The sequence below is a fragment of the Staurois parvus genome, unplaced genomic scaffold (assembly GCF_062004578.1).
Source record: "Staurois parvus isolate SC_StPar_1 unplaced genomic scaffold, SC_StPar_1.0 ptg001051l, whole genome shotgun sequence".
In the NCBI taxonomy this organism is placed as follows: Eukaryota; Metazoa; Chordata; class Amphibia; order Anura; family Ranidae; genus Staurois; species Staurois parvus.
This window is the reverse complement of record NW_028318847.1, coordinates 2,648,803-2,664,698: the sequence shown is the minus strand read 5'-3', so window position 1 is coordinate 2,664,698 and position 15,896 is coordinate 2,648,803. Positions and strand designations below refer to the sequence as shown.

General features: G+C 41.0%; 1 protein-coding gene across 7 annotated transcripts in view; it reads right to left on the bottom strand.

Moving 5' to 3' along the window:
* CUNH11orf68 (chromosome unknown C11orf68 homolog) overlaps positions 1 to 15,864 on the bottom strand; it is a 34,847-nt gene extending 18,983 nt beyond the window's left edge. Inside the window, exons 1-6 of one of the 7 annotated variants that reach the window (XM_089658052.1) lie at positions 15,554 to 15,860; positions 6,455 to 6,589; positions 6,303 to 6,352; positions 5,053 to 5,196; positions 4,727 to 4,785; positions 4,493 to 4,604 (exon numbers count right to left, since the gene is read on the bottom strand). Coding sequence is in view for 1 of the 7 variants with exons in the window: in XM_089658050.1 (XP_089514176.1) it covers positions 15,554 to 15,576 (23 nt within the window). In the remaining 6 variants the exon portion in view is untranslated. Of the gene's footprint in view, positions 1 to 4,492; positions 4,605 to 4,726; positions 4,786 to 5,052; positions 6,232 to 6,302; positions 6,353 to 6,454; positions 6,590 to 15,553 lie in introns of those variants that run through there. The other 6 variants (XM_089658051.1, XM_089658057.1, XM_089658055.1 and 3 more) reach the window with 6 other exon arrangements.
* Between the last annotated feature and the right edge of the window lie 32 nt (positions 15,865 to 15,896).

The following is a 15,896-nucleotide window of genomic DNA, read 5'->3' as shown; positions in this document are numbered from 1 at the left end:
ACTATATGGGAGGCACATAAAGCCTATATGAGGGGAATCTTGATTGCCGCAGGGACAAAAAAAAAAAAAAAGAGAGACCAAGACAGGAAACTAAAGGATATCGATTTGCGTTGGAAGATTACCCTTAAAAAGAGAAGAACTGAAGGACCTATTAGAACAGGAAATACTTTAATAGAGTGTCAAAGGAAAGATACCAGTGGGAGAATAGACCAGGAAAATTTATGATGAAAAGAAATAAAAAAATTATATATAAAAAATTAAGGATGACGATGGGTAGTTGATCTATTCCACCACTGGTATCGCTGATGTTTTTCAAAAGTTTTATAGTAGACTTTATGAGGTGAACCTTATAAATCAAAAAGCAACAGAGGATGAAAAGAGGAGGAGTAGGCAAGCATTCTTAAAGGCGGCAGAGTTAGCAAGAATTGCAGAAGATAAATTAGCATCCCTATAACGAGTAATTTCCCAGGATGAAATTAAAGCGGCCTTGAAGAGTTCGGCAGGAGGAAAGAGCCCTGGCCCTGATAGTTATACGGTGGGGTATTACAAGAAATTTAAAGAGTTACTGGTCCCTAAACTTTGTAGGTATATGAATGCATTGGGGGAGGGAACAGAAGTGAGAGAGGAATCATTGCACGTATATATAACAATTATTCTTGAAGAGGGGAAAGATAGTTCACAATGCGCTAGCTATAGACCTATATCACTATTAAATACTGATATTAAATTGTTCGCAAAAGTACTACTAGCTACCAGGATGAAAGAACTGATGCTGGAGTGGATACATCTAGATCAGGTGGGATTCATCACAGGAAAGGAAGGAAGAGATAATGGTATAAGAACACTGCTCCTTTTGCAAAAAAAGGCAGGCAGCTGACAATTATACTGTCAATTGATGCAGAAAAAGCCTTTGATAGGGTAGATTGGGGATTTATGATAAATACGTTAAAGGCAATAGGATTAGGGGAAAAAATTGGCTGGATAAAATGGCTCTATAATAGCCCATCAGCAGCTGTGAAGGTCAATGGCTTCGTCAGGGACCTTTAGAATTATTATTATTATTATACAGGATTTATATAGCACCAACAGTTTGCTCAGCGCTTAACAATATAATGGGAGACAATACAGCAACAATACAGTTCAATACAAGAGGGATAGGAGGGCCCTGCTGCTTGGAGCTTACACTCTAGGAGGGAGGGGCTAGTGGTACAAAAGGTAGTAACTGTGGGGGATGGACTGGTTGGAAGACTAGAAGATTCCATTATTAGCTGAGGGCAGGATAGGCTTCCCTGAAGAGATAGGTTTTCAGAGATTGCCTAAAAGTGAGCAGTGTAGATGATAGTCTGATAAATTGGGGTAGAGAGTTCCAGAGGATGGGGAAAGCTCTGGAGAAGTCCAGGAGACAAGCATGGGAAGAGGAGACAAGGGAGCTAGAGAGCAGGAGGTCGTGCGAGGAGCAGAGAGTACGGTTTGGGTGGTATTTGGAGACAAGATTGGTGCTGAAATTTGGGGAAGAGTTATAGATGGCTTTATATGTTATTGTTAATGTTTTGAATTTTGTTTAATTTTGTTTTTTGTTTAATTTTGTTTTATGTTTAATTCTGTTTAAGAATGTTTAATGGAACCAGGTAGGGTTGTACATTATCCCCGTTGTTGTTTGTCTTCTCCCTGGAACAATTTTTGGCGTTGGTAAGAGATTAGATATTACAGGAATTGAGAAGACTCTCAGTGGGATGGGTTTCATGGATTGGGCGTATAAATCTGGTTAAGATGGTAACAGTCCCAAAAATCCTGTACAAGTTTTAAATGCTTCCAATATATTTAACCGGATTCTTTTTTAGGATAATAAGAAAATTGATACTGAGGTTTATATGGGCTAATAAGAAACCAATAATTAAGTATGAAACTTTATGTTACAACAAAGAGAAAGGAGGATTAAATCTGCCAAATATGAGGAAGTGTTATTATCACGGGTGGTTGATTGGACACATAATTCACAAGAGAAAAGTTGGGTTAAAATGGAAGGTATATTAAGTAATACACAATTAGAGAGAATCATTTGGATCCCACGAAGGTTTTGGGTTATAGATGAAAATCGTGGCACATTGACAGGGGAGGTGTTGAGAATTTAGGATGGTTTGCACACGTCAATGGAGTGGAAGTACAATTGATTATTATTGCCACTGGTGGATACAGATTTTTTTTCTTTCAGGGAGAGGGAATATTTCAGGGAAATGGTTTAAAGATAGAAATGCACGGTTAAAGGATATAGTAGATAAAAAGGGAAGTTATGCACTTTTTAAGAATTAAAGAGTAAAAAGGATTTATTTTTTGTATTAGATGAATTGAAATACTGTCAGTTAGGAAATTTTTCTCAAAGCTCCCCCAACCCCTGATCATGCCAGAGGACATGCATCCATTTGAAAAAATGTTGAGTTCCAAGATAGTATACAAACATATAACTTCTAAGATTTATAAGATCTTAATTGAATTGATAGGATCTGAATCTTCATCTTTCTTGGATAAATGGGAAAGAGAATTGGGTACAAAAATAAACGACCAACAGAAGATTAAAATGTTTAAGTTAATGCACGTTGTGATGACTATGAACACAGTCGGAATGAATTATAAATGTTTATCTAGATGGTATTGTACACCGAGTGTGGCACATAAACAACAAGGAGAAATATCACCATTGTGTTGGAGGAGTTGTGGGGCAATTGGGACGATGGCTCACATTTGGTGGGATTGTCCAAAAATACAGGTGTTTTGGCAAGATATAATTCAAAATATACAGGAGATTTTGGGGACATCTATTAAGAAGGATCCGTGGTTGTGTCTTTTTATAAGTCAGAGATATCAGTGAAACAATGTAAAAATAGTATATTATACCATCTGATTAGTGCGGCAAAAAGTTTAATCCACAAATTTTGACAGGTTCAGAACCCTCCAACAATGAGAGACTGGATAGATAGAATCGAATATATTAATAGGATGGAGGAGTTACACCATATGGAGGAAAACAAAATGGAAAAATTTAGAAAAGATTGGAGTAGATGGTATGAATTCAAAACAACAGAAAAATATCTTAAAATAAGCGATGCCCTGGTAGCAGAGTTGGAGATTCAAACTGGTTAACTAGATAATAGAATATAGGGTTGTAGATATAGGTTGGTAAATAGGTTGGTAAATAGGGAAGGAAATAGATGGTAACAACTACTCAGACAGGGGTAATAGTATTGGGAGGGGAGGGATTAGGGGGTTGGGAATGGGGTTAAAGTTTTCTTTCTTATTTTTGGGAATATATATGTTGTAATAAACAATTTATGGTTGATTGTTGTATTGTAATAAATTTAATAAAAGATATATTAAAAAAAAAAAAAAAGAATACAATGTCCCAGTGGGGGAGGGAGGAAGAATTTGCCCATCCACCTTTGTTTGTGTAGATGGCTGAATTTGTTAAGCCTGTACCATACAGGCTTCAACTTGAATAACAGCTTTCAGCAAGTTTCTTGAAGCTTTTCTCTAAGCCAGTAAAGCGTTCCTCAGCTCCTGAAAGGGCTAAGTTCACCTTTTGAAAAAATATAGAAATGCACATATTTTTGCAGGTAAAAAAAAATGTGCATTATTTTTTTCTTAGGAGCCTGCAGAGCATTGTACTCATCGTAGATGCAATGTCAAACTTCTGCACACAATGCCTAGAGCTTGCTGCCCGTACTTCTGCACAGGCAGACAGTTCCTGAGCTTTAGGCAGTGTGAATGAAGTACAGCAGTTCATTCAAACTACAAATCAGTCAGCAACCATTTTTGGATAAAGTGGAGAGAGATTAGAACACCTGTCAGGTTTTATTGCCATATATGCCCTTAGATACGGAAATTCACCCTCTCTATTGTCCTGTTTACTATTATCACTGAGAGTGAAAATTAAAGAAAATTTCACATTTTGGGTTGTCACCAAAACAGGAATAGAGGGGGGAAGCCTTCTAATGGGGACACTATTTCTGGTGACAGCCAAAGATTCACTCACTTTTTAGTTTTGTATAGAGTGGAGAGGGATTAAAACACCTGTCAGGTTTTTATTGCTGTCTGTGCCTATGTTACGGAGATTTACCTTCTCCATTTGTCTATATTGTTCCTATTTGTCCTGTTTACCATTATCATCAAAAGTGAAAGTAAAATAAAATCCCAAATTTTATGTTGACACCAGAACAGTAATAGAGGGGAAATCTTCCAAGGATACTAGTTCTAGGGGACCCTGTGACACCCCGGAATTCCCTCATTTTGAAAGGATTTCCTCTCGCCTCCTGTTTTGGCTAAGGGGCAGCAAATGAAGAAATAGATTTCCTATGGGACACAGATAGCATAAAAAGAAATGAAAAGAAAACCTGACAGACATTATAGCCCTCCTTTACTATATTCAAAATGGAAAAAAAAGTGTTGCCTTCAGTTCTACTTAAAGTATTCACACGTGTACATGACTAAAATATCTGACCTGTAATATCCAATTGTGCTACCCTTCTTGGCTGCACCTTTTCCATATTTTTGTGTCTTAAAAGTCTTCTGCCAGAAGCATAGGTCATTCCCATGCCTTATCTCCTTTACCTCTGAAAAAAATCAATGATTTTGAGAAACAGATGCAAGGTTATATGACACTGGGGTAATCAATGGATGCACAAAATATTTAATTTTGGAGTAATGTAACTGCATAAAAACTAGTTAGACTTACCATTAACAGTATCTCTGGGACTCTTCAAGGACAGCTACTTGAGAGATGATTGGCTCCACCTTCAACAGGAAACAAACCAAAAAGATGTTAAAAGCCCCTCCCACCCTCAGTGTCATATAAGTAAGAACTGTCACCAAAGTGCACAAGTGGAAATCATGACATGCCAACACCAAAGCGTAAAACCATAAAGCAGAAACCATGGGTGGGAATATAAACACTGTCCTGGAAGACCCCTGGAAATACCATTACACAAGTCTAACTGTAGTTTTCCCTGGTCATCTTCCAGGATAGCTTCTCAAGGAGATAAAACAAGAAACTTATCATACCTCAGGAAAGGACAACAGCTTGTAAAACCTTTCTTTCTACTGAAGGCCAAATCTTCTCTGGTAAACAATTCAGCTCGGTAACGCTTAAAAAAATACGATTTGTTGACCATACCATAGCTCTGGAGATCGGTTCCCGAGAAGTTCCTGAAATATCAGTGCACAAAGTAACCAATGATCTTGTGGAATGTGCCTTTATTGTACCTGGAGACTGGAAACCTATTATTTACATATTATGTACAGAAAGGATTGCTTCCCTCTGGCTTTGAAATCTATGAAGGCTTTAAGCACTCTCTTTGAGCCACTAAAAAGAGTTAGAAGATGACTAGACCCATTTAACTCCTTAAAGCTCGTTTGGCTGTACTTCTCTGGATCACAAGAGTGCAGTTCACTGTCGGCTGACATCACAGAGCCGGTCCAGGCTGGGGAAGGATCATAGCCATATAGTTGGGATCTGCACAGGAGCCTGGACTGGCACCTGACTCAGCCTCTCAGCAAGCCACTGAGAGCTTGAGGCAGCAGCTCCCGCTGCGCTCCAGTGAGTGCTGGAGGGGGGCAGAGCAGATATTGGTGACTGATGCTCAGAGCGGAGGGGAGTTTAATCACTCGTTTCTCAACCTTAGAGGTGTCGGTAAACAGATGTAGCATCGGATCGATGCTGCATCCACCTAGGCAAGTATGATTTAAAGAAAGAAAAAATACTTGTCTTTTAATGAGTTCCAAATATCTCCAGACACATTTTCACATCTAAAAAACTGGACCGCTCATCCTGATTTTCTGGGGTACTGCAGAAAGTTGGGAGAGTCACTTTTTGAAACTATGGAAAGCTAAAAAAAAACCCTTGGGAATATACATATGGACTGGCTTTAAGAACTACCCTACCTTGTAAGATCAAGTATGGGTTCTTACATGACAGGGCTTCCAAGTCTCCTACCCTCCTAGCAGATGTGCTGGGTACTAGGAACACAGTGCTCATAAGACCTAAACACAAACAGCTTTTTCTCGAGCTCTTTGCATGCACAGAACATCATTTCTTAAAGAGACTGATAGATGGAAAAGGTCCAACTATTTTTTGCTCCTGTAACCCTCTATACATTTTATCTTGAAATTCTTCAGTCTCCTCTATCAGAAAAAGTTACCTAGTAGCACTAGACAGAATAGATAGGAAGGAGGGAAAGAGTAGAAACGATTTAAGGTCGCATGGAATACACAAAGTTCTTAATACCAGTGGCAGCTTTCCCTTAGGGACTTACTGTAAAAACTTGAGAGCTGATATTGCACGCTTTTTCTTTAACAGTATTTTCTGCAGTAATAATAAAGAAAAAGAAGGGATATTCCAAAGTTTAAGAAAACAGTAACAACCCCCCTTAAAGGTAAACATATGACTACATTAGCATAAGCTTACCTTAAACAGTGCTGATCTGGTGGCAGAAGATCCAGATCTTGCCCTTGTAGTGACCTCTCATACATCTGCCCTTTCCCCTTCCTCAATTCTGTTGGGGCTGCAGAGAGACCAGAGCTGTTGGTAGAGTGGCTGAGTCTAATACAAAGAGAAAATGCTTCAGTCACCCCGCAGAAAGGGCATCCAGGAAGAGAAAATGGACGCCATCTTGGTCCACCCCAGTCTGCCCCGATACACCTTGCCTAAGGAGCAATACCAAACTTTCATTAAAGGTGGAAAGACACGCCATCTTGTTCTCCTAGCCATTAGGAGAACAGCTAATGAAGCTGATGGAGTGCCTCCAACACTTCACGGAGGAAGGAGGGCAAGATCCAACACAGCAGAAAAGGAACCTTCAGGTAGGAAGGAAGGCCATAGCTCAGAGACTGTGATCAAACTACATAGAGGGGTGCTGATGACCACAATCATCAGACCCAGGGAAACAACAAAGCAAACATTTCGAAGTGAACTCCTGGATAGTCGGAAAACACAATGAAAAGGAGGACGAGAAGGTGGGAGGGTCTTTTAACCTCTTTTTGGTTTGTGTTTCCTGTTGAAGGTGGAGCCATTCATTTGTCAAGTAGCTGTCCTGGAAGACGATCAGAGGAAAAAGGACATTTAGACATGAAAGAAGAGTCATGGCACTTTATTGTTTGCTGTGGTGTGTTTTCCTTGTAGATTCTGCAATGCGTGCTGTCACTTTTAGGATTAGTGTACACAGGCAATTGGACTTGTAATGAGTGGCAATTTTCACAATTCAAACCCAAATCCAAACATTGCACTTCACAGCAGTCAAAAAGTGATTCTCAAACCATTATCAGAAGCATACTACAAATGTATGTGTATCCTGGCCCTTCACATGAGGCTACTGCAGCTATATATCAAAAGTGTGCAAATAAAACAAGTTTGTGTTACGCCTAACAACCAGTTAGAATCCTTGTTCCATTTTAAATTCTGCACTGTAGAATACAGTTGTATTGGCCTCCACACAGTACGGTGGATTGCCCAGCAGTGCGCTACACTGGAGAAAGAGACTAGCCATACTCTTTTCAGGACACACCACCGCAACACGATAGTATGAACCAGGCACATAGGAGACAAAGCATTTTGCCTCGTCTTGTGGTGGGAATGTGCTGGAATAGCCACCCAATGCAGTCCCACCACACCTGGTGTGTATGGACCATTAGTGAGTTTTAGGCTGCATTCACATGAAAGTATTTTGTGAGCGTGTACATATACTGTGTGCGTTGTCGAGCTACACACATAGGGCAGCCCATTCAATTTAATGGGCTGCACAATATGAATCAAATGTGGCAAAGTAGCTCATGCATCTTTTTGAGCTTTGTGTGTTTTTTCCGCCACGACAAAGAGTCGTGTGAATGCAGTTTTAGATAGGATAAATGAAAAAAAAAAAAAAAAGCAGCAAAATGTGCAATATTGCTCCCTTACCAGACTGATGGTATAAACAACAAATATCATACACACGTGATGGACATCAGGAGGGAGTAGGAGAATTTATTTTCAGTTGTTCCTTGGTGGTAAGTCATGGTAGTGGCAGGAAATACACAGTTCAAATTATTTGTTTGGCCAGTTTTCATAAGACAGTCATTAACATTTATCACCAAATAATGGCAAAATTCAACCAGGAAAAAAAAGGTATAATTCACAAGTAGTTGCAAAGATTTATACAGTTTTACCAACACATGCCAAGGTTGCAAAAGTGCGTTCTGGCAATAAATCTTGTTTTGGCCGTCATTGCATAGTTAAAGGATTACTAAAAGTAATTTTTTTATTAAAATAATAAACATGTTATACTTACCTGTTCTGTGCAATGGTTTTGCATAGAACGGCCTGCTGGCGATCTTGGCTCCTCTTCTCTGTGTGCCCCCATAGCAAGCAGCTTGCTATGGGGGCACACAGAGAAGATTTATTTACTAAAGCTGGAGTGCAAAATCAGGCTCACTTCAGCATAGAAATCAATCAGCTTCCAGGTTTTATTGCTAAAGCTTAATTGAACAAGCTGAGGTTAGAAGCTGATTGGCTCCCATGCACAGGTGCACCAGATTCTGAGTGCACCAGTTTTAGTAAATCTACCCCAGTGTAGGCTTGCTCCTGAGTCGAGTGTGTCTATGAAGCTATGCTCTATAGGTACTCCATATACACATTCCACAGGCACTCAGTGCATTTGTCTCTGTTGCTACTTGAGTGCTGTGTGAAGAGGAAGAGAGGGGAGAAGAGTTGCAGCCATGTACAGAGCTGGATCTCTTCTCCCCTCTCTTCCTCTTCACACAGTGAAGGGAGAGGACAGCAAGATATAACATGTTTTTTTTTTACCTTAACACAGGGAATGCATTATGTTTTAAAACATTTTGGCTTTAGCACCACTTTAACCACTTGCCTGCTGGGCAGTTTTACCTCCTTTGCACAGGCCAATTTTCAGCTTTCAGGGATGTCGCACTTTGAATGACAACTGCACAGTCATGCAACATTGTACACATATGAAATTTTAATACTTTTTTCCACACAAATAGAGATTTCTTTTGGTGGTACTTAATCACCACTGGGTGTTTTATTTTTTTCATTATAAGAAAAAAAGAGCAAAAAATTGGAAAAAAAAAAAAGTTTTTGCAAACAGGTAACTTTTCTCCTTCATTGATGTGCAATGATGAGGCTGCACTGATAGGCAGCACTGGTGGGCACTGATGAGTTTGCCATGGATAGGCAACACTGATAGGCTGCACTGATGATGCTGCAGTGATATGCAGCAATGATGGGTGGCACTGATGGGCACTGACTGGCGGCACTTATGATCAGTGCCAAACTGCTCTCTGACAATTGCTGGTCATCTGCAGTACTTTCCTCACGCTGTGACAGCGTGAGGAAAGTGCAGCCGATAACCGGCAACTGTATTTACCAGGTGATCTGCTATGTCATTGGACACAGCTGATCACGTGGTAAAAGGCCGCTGTGATTGGCCTTTTACCACATCACGTAGTCAGCTGTGGCCGCTGGGGGCGCGCAATCTAGGAAGATGTCATATGATGCCCTCCCAGAACTGGACAACCGCACTGTAGCCGTCATTCTACTATAGAGCGGTTGCCAAGTGATTAAGCAGCATCAGCATGCACTGGGGGGCTAAAAGTTGGCAAAGTTACGAAATAGGTGAAACTGCATTAAAGCTGCAGCCACACTTTAAACCCAAAAGTGCTTTTTTTCACTACTGCTTTTCCTTTATACTGGCCTTTCACAGCTACCCAGTCGTGGTGTTTTTGCCACCATTCATGTTTAAAGCATTTTTCAGCTTGTTTCTCTATGCCTGACTACGCTCAACATGCAGAATCCCATTGTTCCTATTCACACTTGTACAGTCAGTCATCTACACTAAGAAATGTGCATGAGCTTTTTTTGAGCGTATTCAGACATCTTTTCCTGTATAGACTTCAAAGGCAGTACCTGTATAAATGCAACACACATTTGTATGAATTTTTGAGCCTGAAAAAACTCTCCCCCTCTTGCACAGCACAGGAAACAAACATCTGAACCTTAAAGCATTATGAAACCCAAAAGCAAACATATGTTATATTGCAGCTTACCGAGATGTGATGGCTGCATTAGTTTTTTTTGGCTTTCTTTCTTCTATTTTCATCTGGTCATCCAGCCAGTAAGTCTGTTGATTTTCACATGTTCAAGTGCTAGCAGAATGTATCAGCTTACATGGATGAGACCATCCATTTACCACTGACAGGGATGACTAAAATTATCATTTTATTAATGTAAAACCTTTATCCCAAAAGGAAAAAAAAGTTTGCCGATTATAAAGAGTCAGTTGGAGTTTGGCTTCAATTTGTTATTTCTATTCAAATCTGCTAATACAGTTAACACTAAGGCTGGCCATACACTATACAATTTTCTGTCCAATTTCTGCCCAATTTCCTTTAGATTTATCTTAGTGCAAGGGCCTGCCTAATTGGATACAATTGAAAGTGTTGTTTAGGTTTGACCTCATATTATATGTTTTTTGGTAGATCTAAAGCAATTTTCTAAAGAATATTGTATAATGTATGGAAAGCCTAACCCCCCAAGGACTGTCTGCTGTGTCCTGTGCTCATTTCTCCAGAGTTGGTGTCAGATCACTATTCTATGTCACTTTATATATTTCACACATCTAATGATTGGTAAGCTGCAATATAAAACATTTTTGATTTTGGATTTAATACTGCTTTAAAGTGGAACTAAATCCATTGATTTAACAGTTACATTCCCAGCATGCTGGCAATACTGTCACATTTGTGTGTCCTCTCAAACAAACTGTCAAACCATCAAATAGCTGGTGTCATAACTGATCACATGTGCAGCTTTAGAGCAATTGCAGATCAAACAGAGGCTAAGATGGCAGCTTTCTTGGCTGAAAAGGATAGGAGGCTTTAGTTCCTCTTTAATACACATGCAAAAACACTTGCACAATGCTCGTAAAATGCCCAAAAAAGCTTCAAAATCACTAGGGTTACATTCTGCTCAGGTGTGAATACAGGCCTAAAGTGGTTGTAAAGGTTCTTTTTTTAAAATAAAAAATAAACATGTTATACTTACCTGCTCAGTGCAATGGTTCTGCACAGAGCAGCCCTATCCAACTCTTCTCAGATCTCCCGCCAGCACTCAAGGCCCCTCCTCCCTGCTCTGTCCCCCCACAGCAAGCTGCTTACTCTGGGGGCACTCGGGCATGCATGCTCTATGAGTCACACAGAGCGAGACTTGGCTCTACCCTGTCTCTCCTCACTGACAGTGATTGACAGCAGCAGGAGTCAATCGCTCCTGCTTCTGCGTCTTAGCCAATGAGGAGGCAGAGACCTAGAGAAAAGCTTCTCTCGTACACATCTCAGGTGAGTATAAAGGAGGGGGGGGGGTTGACGGGGGAGCTGCACACTGAAGGTTTTTTACCTTCAGCTTTTAGAACCACTTTAGTGCACATTATGTTGCGCATTGCCTAACACCAACTAGTCTTAAAAATGTTCCCTCCTCCCTCTTCCTACCTATGCTGCCTAAAAAGATCTGTATTCCTTCCTAATTTCATTTCCTTTTTGTCCAGTCACATGATCCCTTGTGTTAGTGAGCAGTGACTGCAGGGGAGAAGAGGGAGTGCTTGACAATGGGTAGGAATTTCAGGAGCCATACCATCACTTGTAGGCTCCCATGTCCCAGCCCTTGACTGTGCTTCCTTCTCTCCACTGTAGCAGCTGCTGATTGACACAGGAGAGCTGAATCATGTGACTGGACAGGAGTTGGCTGAAAATAGGTATCTGCATCTTTCTTGCAAAGGTTAGACAGCATAGGTAGCAGCAGTGCGGAGTGAACATTTTTAAAAGAGAAGAATGGGGTTTGAAAAAAAAAAAACCCAAAAAAAACGTATTCACCTAGGTGGATGAAGCATCGATCCACCTCGGTTCTGCTCTTCAGTGAGCAGCCAGCCACTGGCTCTCTGCTCTACCCCTCCAGTACTCACTGGAGTGCAAGGTTGTGGAGAGGGTGGGAGCGGCTGGCTCAGGCTCACAGCTGCTGGTCTAGGCTTCTGAGTGGATCCCATTAAAGCCAGGATCTCTCCAATGTATGGACTAGATCTGTGATGTCAGACAACAGCGGACTTTAGCCCACTGTTGGCTGAATCTGGGTCATACGAGTGCAGAATGAAGTGCACTCAAATGACCTACAGGAGAAGTAGAGCCAAAAGAGCTTTGGCCCTACTTCTCCTTTAAACATAGTTAGCGTTATCCTGGAATTCTACTTCTCCCCCATTTACCTTTGGTGTTTTTCTTATGCTGCAACAATATACAGTAAGTCCCCTACTTATGAACAAGTTCCATTCCAGGAGCTTGTTCGTAAGCCAACAAAGATCAGCACTTTCAAACAATGGCTGCAAGTGCAGCTAATGTGTTCTGGTGGGGGAGGGGGGTTACCCCTGTCAGAACACAAAGGCACAGCGGAGGAGATTGCCCCACCAACATTGCTTGTGTTGGTATGGTGATCTGTCAATTTCTTCCTTCAGCTTGCTGGGTTGAATGAATAAAAAACAAAAAGGCATGGATGTGTGTACCCAGCTTTACATGATTGGACATGTGAACATACAGTCAGGTCCACAAATATTGGGACATCGACACAATTCTAACATTTTTGGCTCTATAAACCACCACAATGGATTTGAAATGAAACAAACAAGAAGTGCTTTAACTGCAGACTGTCAGCTTTAATTTGAGGGTATTTACATCAAAATCAGGTGAACGGTGTAGGAATTACAACAGTTTGCATATGTGCCTCCCACTTGTTAAGGGACCAAAAGTAATGGGACAGAATGATAATCATAAATCAAACTTTCACTTTTTAATACTTGGTTGCAAATCCTTTGCAGTCAATTACAGCCTGAAGTCTGGAACGAATAGACATCACCAGACGCTGGGTTTCATCCCTGGTGATGCTCTGCCAGGCCTCTACTGCAACTGTCTTCAGTTCCTGCTTGTTCTTGGGGCATTTTCCCTTCGGTTTTGTCTTCAGCAAGTGAAATGCATGCTCAATCGGATTCAGGTCAGGTGATTGACTTGGCCATTGCATAACATTCCACTTCTTTCCCTTAAAAAACTCTATGGTTGCTTTTGCAGTATGCTTTGGGTCATTGTCCATCTGCACTGTGAAGCGGCGTCCAATGAGTTCTGAAGCATTTGACTGATTATGAGCAGATAATATTGCCTGAAACACTTCAGAATTCATCCTGCTGCTTTTTTCAGCAGTCACATCATCAATAAATATACAGCCATACATGCCCGCACCATGACACTACCACCACCATGCTTCATTGATGAGGTGGTATGCTTAGGATCATGAGCAGTTCCTTTCCATCTCCATACTCTTCTCTTCCCATCACTCTGGTACAAGTTGATCGTGGTCTCATCTGTCCATAGGATGTTGTTCCAGAACTGTGAAGGCTTTTTTAGATATTGTTTGGCAAACTCTAATCTGGCCTTCCTGTTTTTGAGGCTCACCAATGGTTTACATCTTGTGGTGAACCCTCTATATTCACTCTGGTGAAGTCTTCTCTTGATTGTGGACTTTGACACACATACACCTACCTCCTGGAGAGTGTTCTTGATCTGGCCAACTGTTCTGAAGGGTGTTTTCTTCACCAGGGAAAGAATTCTTCGGTCACCCACCACAGTGTTTTTCCGTGGTCTTCCGGGTCTTTTGGTGTTGCAGAGCTCACCAGTGCGTTCTTTCTTTTTAAGAATGTTCCAAACAGTTTTTTTGGCCACGCCTAATGTTTTTGCTATCTCTCTGATGGGTTTGTTTTGTTTTTTCAGCCTAATGATGGCTTGCTTCACTGATAGTGACAGCTCTTTGGATCTCATCTTGAGAGTTGACAGCAACAGATTCCAAATGCAAATAGCACACTTGAAATGAACTCTGGACCTTGTATCGGCTCATTGTAATTGGGATAATGAGGGAATAACACACACCTGGCCATGGAACAGCTGAGAAGTCAATTGTCCCATTACTTTTGGTCCCTTAACAAGTGGGAGGCACATATGCAAACTGTTGTAATTCCTACACCGTTCACCTGATCCCCTCAAATTAAAGCTGAGAGTCTGCAGTTAAAGCACATCTTGTTTGTTTCATTTCAAATCCATTGTGGTGGTGTATAGAGCCAAAAATGTTAGAATTGTATCGATGTCCCAATATTTATGGACCTGACTGTATTTGCATCTTTGAAATGCCACAAGTTGAATGATTGTATGTAGGGGGCTTACTGCACTTACAAGCGCAAAAGATCCAGCATTGCCTTCTTCCCACCCCCCGATCCCATCTTGCGCCACCATCTTCATTGTTAATGTCACAGGGAGCTGGCTGTCTTACCCTGGCTCCTGTAGCCTGTCCCCCAATGACACATCATGAGATCTGTATCTGTGTACATGAATGGTAATGCTTGCCAGGATATCTAATGTCAGTATTCCAGGAGGCAGCAAATAGAAAACAGCTTTGTTGCCTAGGAGGGGATGGCAGCAAGGGGTGCAGCCAGACGAAGAATTTTTTTTTTCTGTAATTCTATAAAGGTCAGCTTTAAAAAAAAAAAGCATGGGAGGGAGGTAGATTGCAGCAAATTTTATACATCACACTAGATAACAAGTGTCAGCTGAGGAGGGAAGTAGGCTTTGGCTCCAAATAAGTGACAGTTAGGCCCCTTTCAAACGGGCGTTTCATATGTCCGTTTTTCATCTGTCCATTTACGAATGAAAAACGGACACCCATGTATTTATATGGACTAGCGGATGTAAATGGATGATCATGTTTACATCCATTAATGTCTGCATCCGTTAACATCCGTTTTTTTTTTTTTTGAATGGAAGAAAACCCTATTTTTCTTCCTTAAAAAAAAATGGAACGGATGAAAAAATGGATGTAAACTGATGTAAAACAGTTGTAAATGGACCAAAAATGAATATAAACTGTTCTAAATGGACAAAGAACTGATGTAAACTGAGCTAAACGGACAAAAACCGGATGTAAACAGATGGAAAACAGACATAAACTGACGACAAACTGATGTGAACTGATCTGTTTTTTCTTAGAAAAAAACGTGGCTGAACTGATGAAAAAAAATGGAACACTCGTGTGAAAGGGGCCTTAGGAGGTCTGGTGAAGTACTGAATGTCCAGCACTGGGCCAGGAGACCCAAGACACACAGAAAGATAATAAGACAAAAAAAGAGAAAAACAGCACAGGAGAGGAATGCTGGAAATATGTCATGAGAACATGCTATGTGTAGTGTTGTCACCTCATCCCTGTAAAACACATACTGATGACACAGGTTCTGAGGCTGATGAAGGTGGTAATTAAAGTCAGTACCTTATCTGTATTACATTAGCCTCAGAACCTGTGTTCGTTTTAAAGGGATGAGGTGCTAACCCTAGCTATGTGGAGTCCAGACAGCACCTTTCTGGGCACAGCACCAACTACTAGGAAACAAAAGGCCGTCCATTAACCACAGCATAGACCCCAGACGCAGCTACACAGGCGACTTACTGCAGGAAAGGCTCCGTTGTCATGTCTGCCAGATCAAACTTCCAGTAGTAGGCCCCGTTACCTAGGCGACAGCAGCCATATTCGATCGATTGTAGGGGGGGTTGAGGATATATAAAACTTTATTAACAAGAACAGAGAACACAATACACTAACACCGGGATTCCCATTCCACCGGAAACTTGTTGAAGGCAAAAGTGTCCATTAACATAGCTCCGCGAAATTCTACAACACAGGAAACACCTTCTGTTTCCTCTCAATTATACTTTTATAAAGTCCGTGTCGAAGCGGAAGGGAGCCTTCAGAAACCGGAAGCGCTCTACAGAATAACTTTATTGTGCACTTA